This window comes from Argopecten irradians, chromosome 2, assembly GCF_041381155.1.
Source record: "Argopecten irradians isolate NY chromosome 2, Ai_NY, whole genome shotgun sequence".
NCBI lineage: Eukaryota > Metazoa > Mollusca > Bivalvia > Pectinida > Pectinidae > Argopecten > Argopecten irradians.
Window position 1 is genome coordinate 29,192,653 of NC_091135.1, and position 19,669 is coordinate 29,212,321.

At 36.9% G+C, this 19,669-nt stretch overlaps 1 protein-coding gene across 4 annotated transcripts in view; it reads right to left on the bottom strand.

The window, feature by feature from the left end:
• LOC138315061 (E3 ubiquitin-protein ligase HECW2-like) overlaps positions 1-19,669 on the bottom strand; it is a 51,008-nt gene extending 31,339 nt beyond the window's left edge. For 3 of the 4 annotated variants that reach the window (XM_069255794.1, XM_069255793.1, XM_069255791.1), the window contains exons 1-9: positions 19,613-19,668; positions 18,170-18,610; positions 17,616-17,726; positions 16,786-16,886; positions 9,015-9,099; positions 6,483-6,646; positions 6,037-6,179; positions 5,398-5,531; positions 25-2,523 (exon numbers count right to left, since the gene is read on the bottom strand). In XM_069255794.1, the coding sequence (XP_069111895.1) occupies positions 25-2,523; positions 5,398-5,531; positions 6,037-6,179; positions 6,483-6,646; positions 9,015-9,099; positions 16,786-16,886; positions 17,616-17,726; positions 18,170-18,449 (3,517 nt within the window). In that variant the 5' untranslated portion in view covers positions 18,450-18,610; positions 19,613-19,668. Of the gene's footprint in view, positions 1-24; positions 2,524-5,397; positions 5,532-6,036; positions 6,180-6,482; positions 6,647-9,014; positions 9,100-16,785; positions 16,887-17,615; positions 17,727-18,169; positions 18,611-19,612 lie in introns of all 4 variants that reach the window. The other variant, XM_069255792.1, reaches the window with a different exon arrangement.

A 19,669-nucleotide genomic window follows, 5' to 3' on the forward strand; every position in this document is an offset into this window, starting at 1 on the left:
TATAAGTTGTTATGCTGTAGTTACCTTTACTTTGGCGCTGGGTTTGACTTGAGCTGGATGTATTTTGCTGAGGTTGTCGTAGTTGCCAGACCACTGCGTTGGAGGGTGAGGCATCACTTGGTTTACTATGCTTACCACCATTGACTTTGTCAATGGGTTGGCCTCCCTCAGCTGTAGAACTCAGAGCCTCAGAAGAGTTGGACACTGGTGGGGCCCTGCTGCCAGCTGTTTGATGAGCTGGAGACTGAGAAACAGGCTGTGCACTGGTGGCTACCTGAGGGGACGGTCCTGAACCATCACTCTGAAAACTTAAATTATCACAACCGCTAACTGTATCCTCACTACTTGTGACTGAAACTGTGTCGTCCGTATCACTTTTTCCTTTATCCTTTAATTTCTGAGTCCATTTCTGTAACTGTTGAACAATTTGTTCCCTATTTTGTTGTTTCTCTTCTTCACTGAGGATCCTGCCCCTTGGTACAACCCTTGGGGGTGAGGCGCTGTTGGGAGCCACAGATATAATACCTGAATGTCTATCAAATTGAGGACGCTGAGGTGTGGCATGGAGTAAGTCAGTCTGTTTGAAGGTTGTGTCATTGTGTGGGAGACTGCGCCGATTGGAGTAGCGTGACCTATCTGACACTGAATCAGAATACGAGGTTTGCATAGATAATGGACTAGCACGGGGACTTACCTCCACGGAACGAGAGCTTGGGCTTGTTGAGGATCTACGATTGTCCCTTGAAGCAACTGACTCGATGGAGGGGAGCATGGCAAGCTGAGCAAACACAGTGCCATTGTTACTTTGTCTATTGTTGCCAGCCTTTCCATTCGAGGATGGATCACTTACACTATGTCTGTTACCCTTACCACCATGTGGCGACTCATTGTGCCTACTACTTCCACTCTTACTACCATTATGCTGAGGCGACTCACTCAAACTACTATTGTTACTATCCCCTGAATTCTTTTTCCTTCTACGTCGTTTCTTACCTCCCTCCTCCTCTAGCCCTGTGGTATCATTGTCTGTACGAGTGGCACGGGGACGTGGCGTCACACCCTCCGCTCCTATCACATTGGGAGATTCAGACAAGAGATTCTCCTGTGAGCCTTGAAATGTTTCCATACTATCAAAGCTATTTCTGTCACTAGCACTATCCTCGCGCTCTAACACTGCCCCCACAGCCCCTCCACCTACAGCCAGATGGGGGATAGGGCTATACCTACGAGGCGGAAGGGGAGGAGGGGGTGGCTCTAATGAGCCTGGTTCTGGTACTGAACAAGTAGTTCCAGGACTCATTAGTGCCCCTGGTGTAAATGATGGTTTATCATTTCTCTCTGGTGTCCTTGGTGGCAGAGGTGGAGCATCGACGGTCCTCTGTCTTGGTGGCAGCGGTGGAGCTTTGTAGGTTCGTGGTGGCAAACTAGGGGGTGCCACTGCATCTCCATTAGTCACTACACTACTACCCTGAACATCATCCACACCATCTGCAACATCTCCATCTGCCATGTGCTCCAGAGAAGTCGCTCCACCTATTGCACATCCAGAGGCACTAGCATCCTCTGAGGGAGACATCACACTGCTAGATATCACACTAGAATCGATCACATCCGAAGAAGTCACATCTATCACATTCATATCACTAACACTATTACATATTACTGGCAAGGAAAGATTTGCAGTTATCACATTTCCAGAAGAAGATTTACTACAAGATGGCACCTCCCCGGGAGGGGAAAGACCACAAGTTTGACCATTCCTAGGAGAAGAAGGACCACATGACGTTGTGTCGTCGGGTAAGGATTGAGTGAACGAAGTGTTCTCCACAGAATCCTGATCACTAGGTAAATCACTAGGTAACAAAGGTAAGGGTTTACTGATCCTTGTGTTACTAGACATGAGAACTGACTCTGCCTCTAGCACAGCCGCAGACTCTAGTCCTGTACAGTCCATATCGCCATTACTGTCCCCGGTAGGGTCACTGGGCACAGGCCCAGTCCAACCGTCAGATGAGTCCGAGGCCATACTAGGGGCGGCGAGACTGTGATCTTCATTGGATAAAGTGGTACTGACCCAGGCGTCCAGAGAAGGAGCATTCTGTCTGTGGTTAGGGTCAGGGGTGATCTCCGATCCCCCTGAATTATCACTACTAGACGGAGTCACAGTTTCATCAGTTCGTGAATTAGGTACATCAAGATGATTGTGAAAATCACATATTATACTTGGCACTGATGCTAGGTTTGGAGGACTGCAACTAAGCAGTTCCTCCTTGTTCTCAACAAGATCAATGTCTACATCGTCAGGGATACGGTTTTGTGAGTTTGAGATGTTATACATTGAAATCCCTGAATCTTCCTGGTCCTCTGAATTACTATCATCAGCGGTAATTTCAAGGTCAGTATGACGTAGCACAGGACACTGATTCACACTTTTCTGAAGTAAAATGTTTTCTGGTAATGAGGATTTTCGGAAATTGGACTTCTTTTCCCTCTTTGTTTGACCTTCATCTTCAGACTGTGCATCTGGAAAACATTGTATCACCAAATTAAATATATCTCAACATAGAGTATCATGCAACATCACAATAATATGATGTGATTCCCAATACAGTAATCATTTGTACCAAATTCAATCAAATAAGTACCTTCATGTCTATCTGTGTCCATCCCCCTTTTTGAGACCCCAATTTTACTGAAGAAATCGAACGTAAATTTATAGGCCTAATTTGAACAAGAGGCCCAGAGGGCCTGTATCGCTCACCTGGTTTGAAAATGCCAAGTAATGTTCTGAATACAGGTTCATTGTTTCTTTTCTGAAGGAATTTTTATATTAACCTATAAAATCCCCTATTGGGTCCCCACCCCTCCTGCCCCCAGGGGGTCAGAGCCAAAATTTATACAAGTTCTGTTCCCCTTCCCCCAAGGATGTTTATGGCAAAATTTGGTCACAATCCAAGCAAAACTCTAGGACAAGTAGCGATTTATAGGATTTACCTCTATTTCCCCTCTTGGGCCCCAACCGTCCTGCCCCCTGGGGACCAGAGCCAAAATTATACAAGTTCTGTTCCCCTTCCCCCAAGGATGTTTGTGGCCAAATTTGGTTACATTTCATGTAGAACTCTATGACTAGTAGCGATTTAAAGGATTTACCTCTATTTCCCCTATTGGGCCCCGCCCCTCCTGCCCCCGGGGGACCAGAGCCAAAATTTATACAATTTCTGTTCCCCCTCCCCCAAGGATGTTTGTGGCCAAATTTGGTTACAATCCATGCAGAACTCTATGACTAGTAGCGATTTAAAGGATTTACCTCTATTTCCCCTATTGGGCCCCCGCCCCTCCTGCCCTCTAGGACCAGAGCCAAAATTTATACAAACTCAGTTCTTATTCTCCCAAGGATACTGGCCAAATTTGGTTACATTTCCATGCAAAACTCTATGACTAATAGCGATTAAAAGGATTTACCTCTATTTCCCCTATTGGGCCCCACCCCTCCAGCCCCCGGGGGACCAGAGCCAAAATTTATACAAGTTCTGTTCCCCTTCCCCAAAGGATGTTTGTGGCCAAATTTGGTTACATTTCATATAGAACTCTATGACTAGTAGCGATTTAAAGGATTTACCTCTATTTCCCCTATTGGGCCCCGCCCCTCCTGCCCCCGGGGGACCAGAGCCAAAATTTATACAAGTTCTGTTCCCCTTCCCCCAAGGATGTTTGTGGCCAAATTTGGTTACATTTCATGTAAACTCTATGACAAGTAGCGATTTAAAGGATTTACCTCTATTTCCCCTATTGGGCCCCGCCCCTCCTGCCCCGGGGGACCATAGCCAAAATTTATACAAGTTCTGTTCCCCTTCCCCAAGGGATGTTCGTGGCCAAATTTGGTTACATTCCATTCAGAACTCTATGACTAGTAGTGATTTAAAGGATTTACCTCTATTTCCCCTATTGGGCCCCGCCCCTCCTGCCCTGGGGGACCAGAGCCAAAATTTATACAAGTTCTGTTCCCCTTCCCCCATGGATGTTTGTGGGCAAATTTGGTTACATTCCATTCAGAACTCTAGGACAAGTAGCGATTTATAGGATTTACCTCTATTTCCCCTATTGGGCCCCCCGCCCCTCCTGCCCCCGCGGAGGTCAGAGCCAAAATTTATACAAGTTCTGTTCCCCTTCCCCCATGGATGTTTGTGGCCAAATTTGGTTACATTCCATTCAGAACTCTATGACTAGTAGCGATTTAAAGGATTTACCTCTATTTCCCCTATTGGGCCCACCCCCTGCCCCTGGGGGATCAGAGCCAAATTTTATACAAGTTCTGCCCCATGGATGTTTGTGGGGGTTACAATCCATGCAGAACTCTAGGACAAAATTTATATTTACTATTTCCCCTATTGGGCCCCGCCCCTCCTGCCCCCGGGGGTCAGTGCCAAAATTTATACAAGTTCTGTTCCCCCTCCCCCAAGGATGTTTGTGGCCAAATTTGGTTACAATCCATGCAGAACTCTATGACTAGTAGCGATTTAAAGGAAATGTTGACGGACGGACGGACGGACGGACGGACGGACGGACGGGACGACGGACGACGGACGGACGGACGGACGGACGACGGACGCCGCGCCATGACATAAGCTCACGTAAATTTATAGGCCTAATTTGAAAAAGGTTAAGTACAGGTCATTTCTAAGTATTATTAGAATGCTAAATATCGACAATGAATAACGGAACACATTGTATAAATTGGCATGTTTTATTTTGCCTACCGTATCATCCGAGTTCAAAATCACGCTTTACGACTGATCTTTTCATGCACATAGCGTTCGCGACCAAACATAATTTCAGTCTTTGATAGGCATAAACGGTCGTTAAAACTTCCATCTTCAAGTTGGCAAACATATTTGTACCTCAAATGTTACGACCCCTAGGTTATTAATTATAAACCATACAGTCCTGTATAAACAATTCATAGCTTGGGCTTAGGTAATGGCTGCCATTTGCTTACTAAGGGAGTTAATTACCGGAAGTAGGTCAAAGGGACGCTACTACACACACACTGTACTCGGTACTCGAAAAGTCGATCTCAGCGACCAGTCGTTAGACAACTTTGACGGGGCTAAAATGACCGGTCGCTAGCCGCATTAGACAGGTGGTCGTTATGCAGAGTGCCACTATATAGTAAAAATGCACGGGGAGTCTAAAAACCGGTCGTTATAGACAGGCAGTCATTATATACAGGCAGTCCTTAGAGCAGGTTTGACTGTACCTTGAATTAAATGCAAACTAATTATATGAGAACCGTGTAGTTTTCTTTATTTGATGTCTTCCGCGAATTGTGCAATAATTTTCTAAACGGTTAGTCCAAATTGAGTTGTTTAGAGAGACAGAGGCCCGAGTCTTACTTACGTTTCAGTATTGCTGTCTTGCGTTTCTTTGTGTCCCCCTCCTTCCATCTGTCAATACCAGCACTGAACTTCAGGATGCCACTTACACTATCAGATGGATTTCTCTTGGTTAGGTCCAAACAAAAAGATGTCGGACTGTCAAATAAAACAGATTGATTTAGAACCTTCACAACAGGTTTACATACTCTAGATTAAAACTTACAAGATATTAGTTAAAATATCTCATTCTTGGACGAGTCATCACATCTATATACAAACAACTACATATCAATTAATCCTTTCTCACTGTACAAATCAATCATGACCTACATATATTATGATTAAAAATTTTCAATTTTAACCCAAATACTTTTTAGTGACAAACTCAATCTGATCTAAATCAATATATTTTCATGAGTTTATTTATGATTCAAAGCAGTTTCATGAACTTAAAGTTTGCTTTTTTTCTTCATCTGAATTGATGATACATGTATTAGGATAAAATGCAAATATTTTCATGATTATCTATTCATTTCATATTATCTGTTCATATTATTTTTCTATTACCTTCAAGAGATAATATATCATATCTATTTAATCAACCATTTATAATAAACACAAATATTGTGTACAGTACACATGTAGACAGTTTGTTTCTTACCTTTTCCCAGACTTGTCCATGACTTTCTGTACTGTCAGTGCAGCCCGACCAAGAAAACGACTTATTGTTGGACGACTTTTGGCAAATTTGTCTTTGATTTCAAATTCCATTATATCAGTTGGATAAGATTCAAATGCAAATGTCTGGGAAAGAAAAGGTTAAGTATGTTATACAGACAGACTAGTCTAAGAAAACTTGAATCAAATTTTAGGTGAACTTTCAATAAATTTCAATTTAAAATTGAAGCTGAACAATATGATTTATAAAAGACGTAATTTACTATAATGTTATCACAATGTTAATAAATTTCCCTAAAATGCCGAGTGTAAATAATGATTAATGCTATAATAAATATACTGAAGAGAAATTCCTCCACACATTGTTACCTCCACAGAAAATGTAATAACACATACGAAGCTTGTTAGTGTGTTCACGGGAGAACTTACAGCATGTGGCCAGTGTGGGTTGGTTGTGTTGGGACAGATACTCGTCCGTAACTCGTGATGGTGGTGCGATGTGGACGGACATAGCTTTCCTGGGTGGATTGTCATCTTGATGTATGGGTCAGGGTTGAAAAACATTCCTTTCTTAAGATTTTTTGCTTCCACATCTGAAAATTTCGATAGTATTTCAAAATCTCATTTTTTCATTGGAATGTGTCAAAAGTCATGCCTATTCAAGCAATCAGATAAAAATCAGACATTTTTTTTTAAAAATAACCTGTATTCAATTATAGATTTTTCCAGAATGGGTTACTAAAATTCAAAATTGCTTTTGTTGAATCAATTTTACTTTGTAAATATTGAGATCGGTCTTACCACTAATATGCCCAGTATATCATGATCAGGGCCAATTCTGCATGAGGTCACATTTTGGGTCTGATGTACATGAACCAACTCCTAATTGAAAATGGCCACACTTTTTCCCCAGTTAGTTGTTGAATTTTCCAATTGATTTTCAGATTTAAAGTTAATGTGTAGATTTGAAATTAAAGACTTGAAATTCAGAAGGTGCTTGGCCCCTTTTTCAAACTAGACAATAAGCCCTGCCTATATATACCCATCTTTAAATGGAACACACCTAACCAGGTTCTGTTCTATTACGCAAATTACACATAGCAATTACAAGATGCTGTTTCAACTTGAATCAAATACTCTTACAAGATCAGCAGACAAAGGAACACAATGGGAGGAGATCTATACATCATATAACACCTCATTCATTGTCTGTATGTGGAATAAGAATGCTACACCTTGTAATGACTGTCACTGTAAAGTCTTCAGCAGATTAAGACACACCCTTTAGCTAATGCATTATATAAAGCATAGCATTAAAGACAAATCTTACATAGTGCTGCTATCTATAATAACACTATACTTTTTATATTCTATAACAAAATTTGATTTCTGATTATAAATTCTCAAATCAACACACACCAAGTACTAATACAGAGTCTGATAAACCTGATTATAATGACCATCCAAGTCAATAAAATTGCATTTATTATGGCAAAGTTGTCTTTATAAACTGGTCAAAATGACATTTTTGTACTCTTGAAAGTGATCCCTGTACTCATAATCATGAAGCAGATGGTTCCAATATGTGCTGTATATTAAACTTGATATATAGGAGACACCAAATGATGTTCCTTTTTCCTACAGAGTGAGTATATTTTAGCATACATAACAATATCACTTTTCTGAGTATAGCTACATACTCATTGAAGTATACAATGAGATATTGCTATAAAAGTTTATAGCATATATATACATTAATAAAGAGTATAGAAGACAACAAATGATGACGCTTTATTCCTTTATGCCCAAGCTGATCACACTATATCAGCCGCAGTAATCATATTTCCTGAGGCTCTATATATAAAACCATGGCATTGACAAATATCTAGGTGAAGTAAGCCATCTATACCGGGCAATCTGCAGACAAAATCAATACCAACACTGAATTAGGCACCTGGAGACTCAAATCTATATCCTAGCTGTAGTCACTATGACAATTTACGATAAAATGTTTTAATTCCCTAAATTCAGGAGCTAGTGTAAATGTCATTGTGGCTTATCAAACCAGTCACCAATCTCACAAGTATGGATGTGTTGTAAGCATTAAGGTGCTAGTGGCCTGAAACCACTGATATCTGTATAATGGTAAAAAGATAGTAGAATCAGGTTAATCTTCACTTGGATTATATCCACTTTTTCCACACCAGACTGGCCATGTGTATGCCTAATGGAATGGTTGAGCTGAAGCCACTGGTGATCAAAGTCAAGTCTCCTAGACCCACATTTTGTAGATGAAATAGATTTTCAGTATTACATTTATAGTTTCTAACCAGACATGGGCCCATAGCCTGTATAGAGGTAATAGAAACAAGTGAATCAATTAGGAGATTTAAACTCACAAAACATCAGAACTCGGGTCTTTCTATATTTTAGGAATTTAAAAGCAGTTGGGTTTTTTTGGTTTATTTTCTTTTTTGTTTACTATTTTAAGTGAACATTGTCAATACTTTATAAGCATGTAATAAACGCATGTGTCTCCATATCAGCTCTCTCGTACTTTGTCCTCCACATTTCTTATGTATCAAAACTCATTTCAGTTGAATGAAAAATTGAAGTCAAATCTGCTAATGAAGGACAACTATACACATAAAGGAAATAAGTCTACAAAGGATAAGCTAATCAACACCACATTGCGGTATTTACTATTCATACATATGTAACCTTTGTATAGACAAAAGATGTAACAATATCTTAACTCCTAACTGTATCCATTTTGTAAAAGCTGTCTAGATCTCTGAAAATGGCTACTTCAATACAGTTCTGATGCTTCTGGTGTAAATTGTAAACTGCAAGAAATTGAACAGCCTTCTGCTGGAAATAATAACAGTCCTCTTATTCTGTTTTTAAGCACCTGGAAACTTATTGGGCTGAGTACAGATGTTAAATGTAGAAAGTCTTTACCTGCGATAGTGAGTTTGAGTTTCTGTAGTTTAGCTTCAGATTCTTCTTTGCTTTCCAGAATGCTTACTGTACCATCTTCCTCTGTCTGAAACAGAAACAAATACACGGATTTAACAAGATCACATAAAAATTGTAAATCATGGTTTTTTAAATTAACGTGAACATAAATGTAAACTATAAATACATATATATGGTTAGATAGATAGTGGGGATGATATGTTTTAAACTAATTCTGTGACCAATATATCCACTCTAAAAATTAACTTACTGTTTGTTATTTCTAATTATTAGCAGTGATTTATTACATTGATTATATATACCAGACATTTAGCTGTGTATTTTATTTATTTATTGTAACTATATGAAGCCAGACAAAATAATTATATAGAAGAAAAGTGACTACAATATATATGTCAGAACCATCCCACAGGAACACTAACTGCATTTACTGCATGACTTTTTCTAATATTGATCTGTCTTATCATCTTCCTAGCTTATACAAAGCTATGAGATGGAAGGATAATTTTTACTAACCTAAGCAACGCTCTCACTGAAACATCACTTAAAGTTGTTCTCCATCTACCATATAACAATAATGTGGATGAGATGCAGTGATAAATCTACGTGCGCATCCCGAGTCCTGTACTCACATAATTTTAAAAGGACCCATGAAATTTCTGGGAATCGGTATCTATAACACTGTGGGACCCATGGTTTTCACAAAAACCATTGAAAAGGACCCACGAATAATAATCGTAGATTGAACTCTGGAGATGAATCATTACTTACTCCAGAGATTGTGTACAATCTTACATTCAGTCAAACCTGATATACTACTGTATCTAGTAATTATCAATATCAACAATAAATCCATTGATATTAGTTCTAAAACAGTTAATACAGATTTTTTTTGTTTATTTTATTAGGCCAAATTTTTTTTATGTCTGTTTATATAGGGTTACATAGGCCAAAAAAATAGGGTCGGTTTGTTGGGAGAATTTTTTTTCTAATTATTGTTTTTTGTGTCTTTCACTCTAAAATGATGGCCAGAACCGGAGTCCGAGATCAAAATCCCGACTTTTTAATTTATTTTCGTAGAAAAGTGGGGAAAAAAGTTAGGGTAGGGGGGCAAAAAAATAGGGTCGGTCGGGTAACCCTAAACAGACTTTTTTTTTTTTGGCCTTAGGTTTAACGTCTTTATGACAGGCATCCATCTCCAAATTTTATGTAAATCTCCATACAAATCATGTACACTACACGTTTTAGATAACACACCAACTGTGGAAGTATGGCAGTCTTCCTTTTAACTTTTTGTTGAAAAACAAATGGGTTACAACTAATTTGTATAAATATGCAATACAGCCAATTTAAAATCACGTCATTGTTGTGCAAAAGGACATACCATAACATATACTTTCTCAGTTTTACCATGAACAATTGAACATTATAAAACCACCAACGAAAGAAAGCAGTCAAACCCAGTACAGGTCTTTACCAAATATATGGGTATAACACGGTAACTGATTGAACAACACTAAGTGAGACAGTGAGACTCCACCAATAGAAACTCGGTGAATAGGGCCTCGACAAGTGCAGCCAAAGGACCACAAAATCCTCCTCCTAACATTGTAGTACTCTCTGTTTCAGGTAATTTCAATCGCTTTCCTTAATATTTTATTCCATTTTAAATAGAAAGGCTTAAATATATCTGCAATTCAATTTGATATCACGATTGTTCCTCCCTCTTGGGGATACAACAAACATGAATATGCACTGCTCTTGTTAAGCAGACTTCAATCTAGTGTAAAATGCCAATGCCAGCATCAACGACTTGCAGCTCTGTGGAATTTAATCTGTACATAAAATCTGTTTGCAGCCTTTTCTAATATAATTGTTCTATTATTCTGATGTCTCAGACAAAGAGAGTTAAGGATTTCTTCAAACTCATTAAGATGGAGTATTATGTGAATGCCTTAACATCCTCACTAAAAAAAATGAAAATCAATAGACATTCAAACTGCAGATGATGCCCAGGAGAGACAAGGATCTGTTGGCCGGCAACTCAATTATAGTTAGTTATCCTATATAACATTTGTACAGCAACCAAATGCGGACCAACTATTAGTAGGTTACATCATACTTTAATCTTAGGGGCGCATTATCATATTTACATATTAGAGAACTCTCTGTATGTGTAAAACAAATTGGTGCTCAAACTTTATGATCATGTATAACTTATACCAGTAGTCAAAATACACCCCCACCCCAATCATGAAAGGAACAAGAAAATAACCTCCCCCACCCTATCATGAAGGGAACAAGAAAATAACCTACCCCAGCCCCTATCATGAAGGCAACTTGTCTTAAAGTGACTGTGAATTTTCCATAGACAATCGGTCTACAGAGAAAGAAAATTCTATAGCCCCAGCCATTTTTTCATAGACCTGATGTAATATCACATACATGTACATGCTAAAGCAACAAAAACTAATGGAAAATGCTAAATTAAATACAGATTTTTCATATCAAATTTTATTCTTCATCTTGTCAAGCATTTCACTAAACATAGATCAAAATCATAATTTGTCCAGGGATGCAGAATAAAAGAATTTTATGTCAAATTTGCATAGCCAATAGCTAGGCCGTCATTTAAAGATTTTACATAGACCGACCAGATATTCTATAGTCTCAGGCCATCGGGCCACCTTTAGTCGTAATACATCCCCCTCCCCCCCCTCCCTCATCATGAAGGGGACAATATACTTGTAGATTTTGTTTAACATCTTAAAAATTTAATAAATCACCATGATAAAATGTCAAGCAAAAGTTAAGAAAATCTCCAGCCATTGTAGCCCTGATGTGATGTATAACCCTGCTCAATACAAGCCACAATATACATCTCGGCAAGGAGAACTTCTCCTTAGCTTCATCGGTTGAGCATCACATCAGTAATCCAGACGTCCCAAGTTTGATTCCATTTACTTTTGTTTTCAATGGTAACACTGACAGAGAGTATGTGATTAAACTTTGATGTATTGAAGTTGATAAAATAGCTATATCTGAGTAAAGTTTGTGATAATCATAAAACTATAATACAAAATGTACACCTGATATACATGTGGAAATGATGCTTAGAGTGTTAACTTGCCCATATGTGTTGGTCATCAAGTGCATTTCTTGTGATTCTTTCAATTTGTCGTATTTCCAAGAACATATACATTCACTTCATTTGATAAGACAACTTACAGATAATTTTAGACAAAATGCTGATGTTAAAATCAAGCATTACACAGATGTAAAACTTCATTTATTGACTCATTTAAACTTAAAGCTACTTGACTTTAAAAGTCTAGTCTGTTTCATAAAACTAAGGAAAACAAATCCTTAATTAATATGGCACTCCCTTGGTCAATTACCCGCACCCTGCAACCTAGGCCTTATTACTGTAGGTCAAATACGTTATATGTCCTTCACCAAATAAAGAATTCACTGGCTGATAAACCCATGTGAGTATATTTTTGGATGAACCCATATATTAAAGTAGGTTATATATATATATTTAAGTAGTCTGTTTCATCAGTGCATAGTAGTACTGATGAGTATGCTCTGATGATCCAGAGTAAGTCAGAACATGTATATATAAATATATATATATAACCTCTTTGTGCTGTAGGTCGTCAATTCCAGAAAATTTTAAAATACTTTTGCAATGCATTTCTAAGGATTCCCATCAATGTTACACAAAATATTGATTTAGCTGACAACAAGGGGTTTCAGCTAAGCATTTATATAGAAAATCAAACTTAAAATAAAGTAATATAAATTGTAAACATTAGAGTTATCCTACCTTCTACTGCTGTCTCATAACTCAATAGGAATTATAAAGATAATTATAAAAATACGGATAATCCAGCAAGCTGTATAGGGTTATAATACACACACCCAATTATAAGTAATTAGTGTTAAAATCTAACACACCACTGTCTACATTATCAGGGGTTGTCGATTTAAACTATCATTTTACTGTCTCCCACCTCCCCGATTCTGTCCTACCATACCAGTAGACACTAAATGCAGATAAAGATCTACTTTCACTAAATTGGCTTGTTCCTCAAGTGCCCATTCTATGTTGGTCCCTTTTCAAAGGAAAATGAACCATGTATACATGTCTGTTAATTATACAGGTCAGATCTGTGACGATAACTTTCACTTTTTTCACATGATAAGTTGTAAGCATTTCTTAAGCTTGTTGACTTAAATAAATTAGTTTACTTACTTATTGAAATATAAAAGATGTGTGGTCAAATGTTTTGTTAATCGCACTAGGTTATTTAGCTTAGGCCCAACAAAGTATTCCAAATTAATGGAGTTTTAATTACTATTTTTTAAATATTGCTTCATCTTACCATTTTTTGTTCTACTCAGACTATTTACTGGTATTATAGAATGTACAGACAATGGTTCAGCTATCAAATGTCAAAGCAATCACACCTTTTTATAGATTTCTCACTGTAGGTAAAGAAATAGCAGCTGTAATTACCTCTAATTTAGTGTTGCTTGAGGTCAAATAAGGCAATTAACATAGAAAAGACATGGTAGGATTATTTATTTCTTGATAGTATATTATGTAATGTTATAGATTAACAGCAAAATCCAACACCTGCAATCCAGTTTGAACACTTCAGTATATTGGATCATTCACAAGTTTTATTTACCTGGAGATTGATAGTGAAACAGATAAGTTTTCAATATCTAATTATAAAAGCCTTAAAAACACATAGCACAATTAATTCTTACTGGTAAATAGCTTTTTTGAAGAAGCAATACCCTTTTCATTGAAAGAAAATAGAACTGACATTGGCCAATGACAAACAAATACCCCATCTACCTTTCTTGACTACAAAAGAACCAAAGGACATGATATTTTTGAAAATTGTAATTCTCACAAGGATCTGTACACAAATTTGGGATACTTCATTTTGTTACCATGGCAATCAAATGTTTTGAAAACAACTCGTCTATTTGCAATCTTTAGAAATTCCTATATACATGTAACTATTTTCCAGTTATCTAAACTTTGACCATTGGACAATCTCTAAAATCTGACCATTGGACAATATCTAAACTTTGACCATTGGGCAATCTCTAAAATCTGGCCATTGGACAATATCTAAACTTTGACCACTGGACAATCTCTAAATTCTTACCATTAGACAATATCTAAACTTTGACCATTGTACAAATCTAAATTTTGATGGCATCTTTAAGGACAAGTTGTCGGTAGAAGATTTGAAGATCATAGCAGACAACAGAGGCATTGATTCAGATGGCATTATCCTCCCTTACCATGTGTATAACTGATATAAAGCCACAGTATAATGAGGCATGTTTGACCTGTAAAGTTCATCTTTCACCAATTACCTTATTAAACAATTACCAGGCTTATAAGCATACTTCCAGTCCCCTTATTCTGCAAAATATGCATCAGTAATTATGATATATTCAAAATATGTTTCATAATAATTCCATACATATATCAGCTTATTTTGACCCATGAGACCTTGAATGGTGGTCAACATCATTCATTACTTTGAACAAACTTGGTAGCCTTCATCCCAGCATGCTGCAGTGCCAATATCAGGTCTCAATGCCTCGTATTTATTGACAAGGGGTTGTTAAAAATTTTTAGTCAATTTGACCCCATGTGACCTTTAATGTGGGTCAAGGTCATTCGTTTAAACAAACTTGGTAGCCCTTCATCCCAGCATGCTACAGACAATTAACAGTACATAGGCTTTTTGATTAATGAAAAGTAGTTGTTTGAATGAAATGTTTACGGATGGTGCATGAAGTATGGCCAGCAAGTTTTTTACTCATTAATTTCAGGGGCTGTACGTTTTCAATTGGAAAAATACTACATAGCATCATTCTTGAAACATGTATATTTTAGAGTTTAGAGAACTAATAAATTTGAGGTGAACTGACCACAGACAGACGGAAAGGACTGTGCAACAAGAGATCCCAGAGGGGTCTTGGTACCCGCCAAAGAATGATTTATCATTAATGTCTGACAATGGAAACAAGGATCTTTCCACTGCTTTTCAAACTTCAACTTCAAACTACATATGAGATTTGAGAAAGATCTCCTCATTACTTTCTGAGAAATAACAATAACAAACTTCAACTATCAAAATCCAGGATGACGGCCTGTCGGCCATCTTGTTAGCCGATCATCCCAAATAAGCAATATGCACACCTAGGGTCCTAGGAGAACCTACATGATATTTGACACAGATCTCTTCAGTAATTTTTTGATAAACAGCGGTAACAAACTTCAACTATAAAAAATCAAAGATGGCAGCCTGTCAAAGGTCAAAATATGTGTCATAATAACCTGATACATGTATTAGTATGTGACATTCCGTCTCATCCTAGATGAACCCTTTTACCAAGTAAGAAGTTACAGTGCCTTAATTATATCATAGGAGTCAATGGCCAGAATGTAGGTCCTAATTATTATATAATTTGACACATCCCTTCACCTGGATGGAACCATATACCTAGTTTGAAGTACCAATCAGCCATTTGCCTTTCACCTCTAACTCTATGTATAGCTGGCCGAGGTTCAATCCCCCAACATAGACATGAAAAGGTCAGAGGTCACCTGCCCAATCTCCTGGCATTCCACTTTCCATCCACTCTATTCTGATTTTGTAACTGAGATAAATGAACTGAGATAAATCAACCAATAATTCATACTGTACTATGTGCTGTACTATAACAATCGTCTTTTCCATTCAAAGCAAGAATGATGGGACTTTTCGTTCTCTTTGTTCACATGTTCACCGGTCCCTGGAATTAAAAAATGAACTGTTCCTGTCCTTGAATCAGAACAGCCAAAATCATTCCAAATGTGTCTTCAGGGATAGAATGAGTTACTTATATGAGAGCCATCTGAACTATTTGAAATGACATTTGTTTGATGTATTGAATCCTGTTTGTGAATATGTTCCAAACATTTTTGATCATCAGTAGATATCTGGACTGACCCTGTCTTAACATCATAGCCATCATGTTATTGATTGATTCATGGTCAAGTAACTTGGTTACAAAAACCAGCACTTAAAGTGATTGATTTCAAGTCACTTTGAAGTGATTTTGTGGCAGAATAAATATAATCTCCTATTCTCTAAACTATGTTTATTCGGAAGAACAGTTACTCAACTTACTGCTCTACACGAAAGATGTGTTAAAAAACAGATGGTGGATAGGAGGTAATTTATTAATCATAGTCTTAGATAGGAATCTATGTCCAGTTTATGGTCGTCATAGGATAAGGATCTATATCAAGTTTACGGTTCCGTCATTAAATGATATGACCATGAATAATTAGAGAACCATTACTTGTTACGAATATATTTGACAGGTACACAGATTGCTACAGTAGTCACAAAGCAGTGCAAACATTATATTCGGAACCATTCAGAAGAGCATGCAGTTTTTCTAACAATTCACTAGTTATTTTCTGAATATGTATGCAGTTCCAAACAGATTTTCTTGTTCTTTCCTACACAATTTTCATTCTTGGAAAATAAAAAGATGTCCCTATTTCGAATTTTTTGTCATAATTTTGTCAAACTAAATGCAAAGGCAACATAATTTCCAATTCTTCCTCTAAAGTCGCGATTACCATCCTCATCTTACAATCCTTGCAACCTTGACCCCAAAGATTTCAGGACAATCTGTGTTGTGTTATGTGTGTTAGACTTACCTGTGAGGTCACCATTGGATTCTTTACACACACTGACTGACTTGTAGCCACTAACTCTCCAGTGGTTCCCAGAAAATACTTGAATGTGATGCGGGATTCCACTACAACAACAAAAAATTTTTGTCAAAACAAAATTTACAACAGCAAATACAAGTGTCTTTCCCATGTAGAAGATTATGGCTCATTGTACTGCATCCATGTATAACTTAAGAGACATTATTTCTGCACCGTATTCTTTAGTACCTCAAGTCTAACATTTACCTTAACCTGATAAAGAATGTAAAAACAACCGAGAATGTCATGGACTTGCATGACAAGTAAAACATTAGTAAAATGCAGCCAATAACAACACATGGATTTTCTCTGATTTCCTCCCACTTTTAACACCCCTTGTGTGTTTACATTTGTGCCATCAAAAGTGATCTGTATAAATTTACAACTTCTTTCACAATCGATCGACATAAAACAAAGTTTATATTTACTTTGATAATTACATGATATTACTACATTCATGAAGAATAATAGCATCAGTTCAAAAGGCACCATTAAAAATATAAGTCAAAGTGTGTAGGAGTCTGGACACCTGTAAATTCCATCTTGTTATGTTAGGAAAACAAAGCTGATTGCTATTGAGTTAATAAGCATTATTTTCAGAGTTTCTAGGTTTGGTGATTTCTGACTGATTTCTGACAAGAACAAAGTACAACATTGATTAACTATTAAAAAAACTGAAAAAAAAAAAAATTAGTAACTACCTTAAGCTTTAACATTATACTGTATGTAAATGTGTGACTACCTTAAGCTTTAACAAAACTATTTTGTGTACCTACCATCAGTAAAGTGGTGGATGACTTCAGTCAAATCCCACAGTATCTGACCTGATTGTCCACCATTCACACCCCGATTCTTACTGTCCAGAAACTTGGAGGAATCAGTCTCACCTTAAAATAAACACAAAATAATTCATTGGATATGTACATAACTTTTTAAACAAAATTAATGCTTGCAATACACAATTTATTTCCATACAAAACATTAGAATTATATTCTGCTAGGAGAATGATCAAGAACAAACTAATTATTTCTAATTTTTGATTTTCAGGTAAGATCATGGATGAACTGTAATAATTCAAATTCATTGACTATGTAAGGTCTCCAAATTATCCAATTATATCATATACATGGGAAACTTTTTGTATAATAATGTTTTGGACATTTAAAAGACTTTTGGGACGTGATCATCATTGTTCTCGTCACATATTGTATAATGCTTAATAATTAACTTATCATGACATAACACTCTTTCAATAATACAACAATGTAATTATATATATAAGGGGGTTATTGGTAATTAAGAATCTCATTGAACTGGAAGTTGGTTTACCTGATGGATAAAGTCCAATGAGATCATTGGAGCCCACATCCTCTTTAATGTCCCACTGAACTGTGATCGTACTGTCTTTTGAAAGGTCTACAAAACTTCTGTCCACTTCCAGACAGGACAAGTTTTGTGGACTTAGAGATGTGATATCAGACTCGCTGTTGCTTCTCTCTCGGATATGTAATGGATTTAAATGCGACATCATTGGTGATGCAGGTGCTGGTAGTGATAAATCATCTGCTGCTGTATAATCAGCTGGAGAATGAGGTATAGCTTCAGCCATTTCTTCTAAGCTCAACTCAATTTGAATTTATATAAATGTTCCTTAGTTTATGGCTTACCATTCCTTTGTAGTGCCATAATTACACAAAATTTAAACAGGAAAGGCTTATGTAATCAACCCATGGTTTTGCATTGCTCAAGTCCCATGAAGAGACTGTAGCACTGAAAAAAATAGTAATCATTCATTAAAATATTTCTTTTAAACCATCATACTCATAAATGACTTGTCTCTCAGATCTGTATATCTTTCTGGCCTAAATCTACAATGACCTTATATATATAGTCAATTAATTAACATCATAAATAATATTGAATAGGGCATCAATAGGTCAGGCCTGTTGACCCTTATCTTTAAGCAGTTTCAGAAGTCAAATCATTTCTTAGAAATCAAGAGTCATAACCTATGATGAATAGATATGTGCTTCAAACCCAAGAGTCAAATCTATCTTTTAGAATCAAAAACAAACTCTCAAGAGGTCTACTGAATGTCCTGTTAAAGATTGATTATAATCTACAACATTAATGATTATTTTGCGTGTGACATGCTTTTTTAAATAAAATTCTTATTTCATTTGCCAAAAAATCTATCGAATTCGTCTAGTGTTAGGTCTTTCATTAACAAACTTGACTAGAAACTTGTCATGATCAGATAAAAATGCACTGTTACTTAGCTACGATACACAACAAGCAGAATTGTTAAAATACAATGAAGTCAAAATAAGTGTTTCCAATTATAACCACACTATTGTAACCGTTATTAGACAATGAAGTGGACACTATATTCACAAAGTGGATAGATACACCCCCACAATCAGTAGTCACTGACAGGGATTGTCCAAATCTCAGTGTGTAAGTGACTAATATTTAAAGTCAATAGCTCATAATATAGAATAATCTTTCAGTTAAATTCCACACAAAAAATCAATGAGAATATCAATTGGCCAATTTGTATCTAATATAATTGCTTGTCAAAATTGATGTCGATCAAAATTTGGCTGGAATGATAAACTTACGGAAATAGGCAATCATGCTACGTCAATCATACACAACGAGTTTGTGGGATTGCTATAAAATTTAGATAATCTTGTCTTCATTTTATGGAAGCATGCATCAATGTGAAAACATTACTATAAACATTGCATTAGGAGTAGATATAATGCTTACATCTTCAGCCTACATCCTCCATCCTCTTCCTTGCTTCCATGATGGGTGATGAATCAT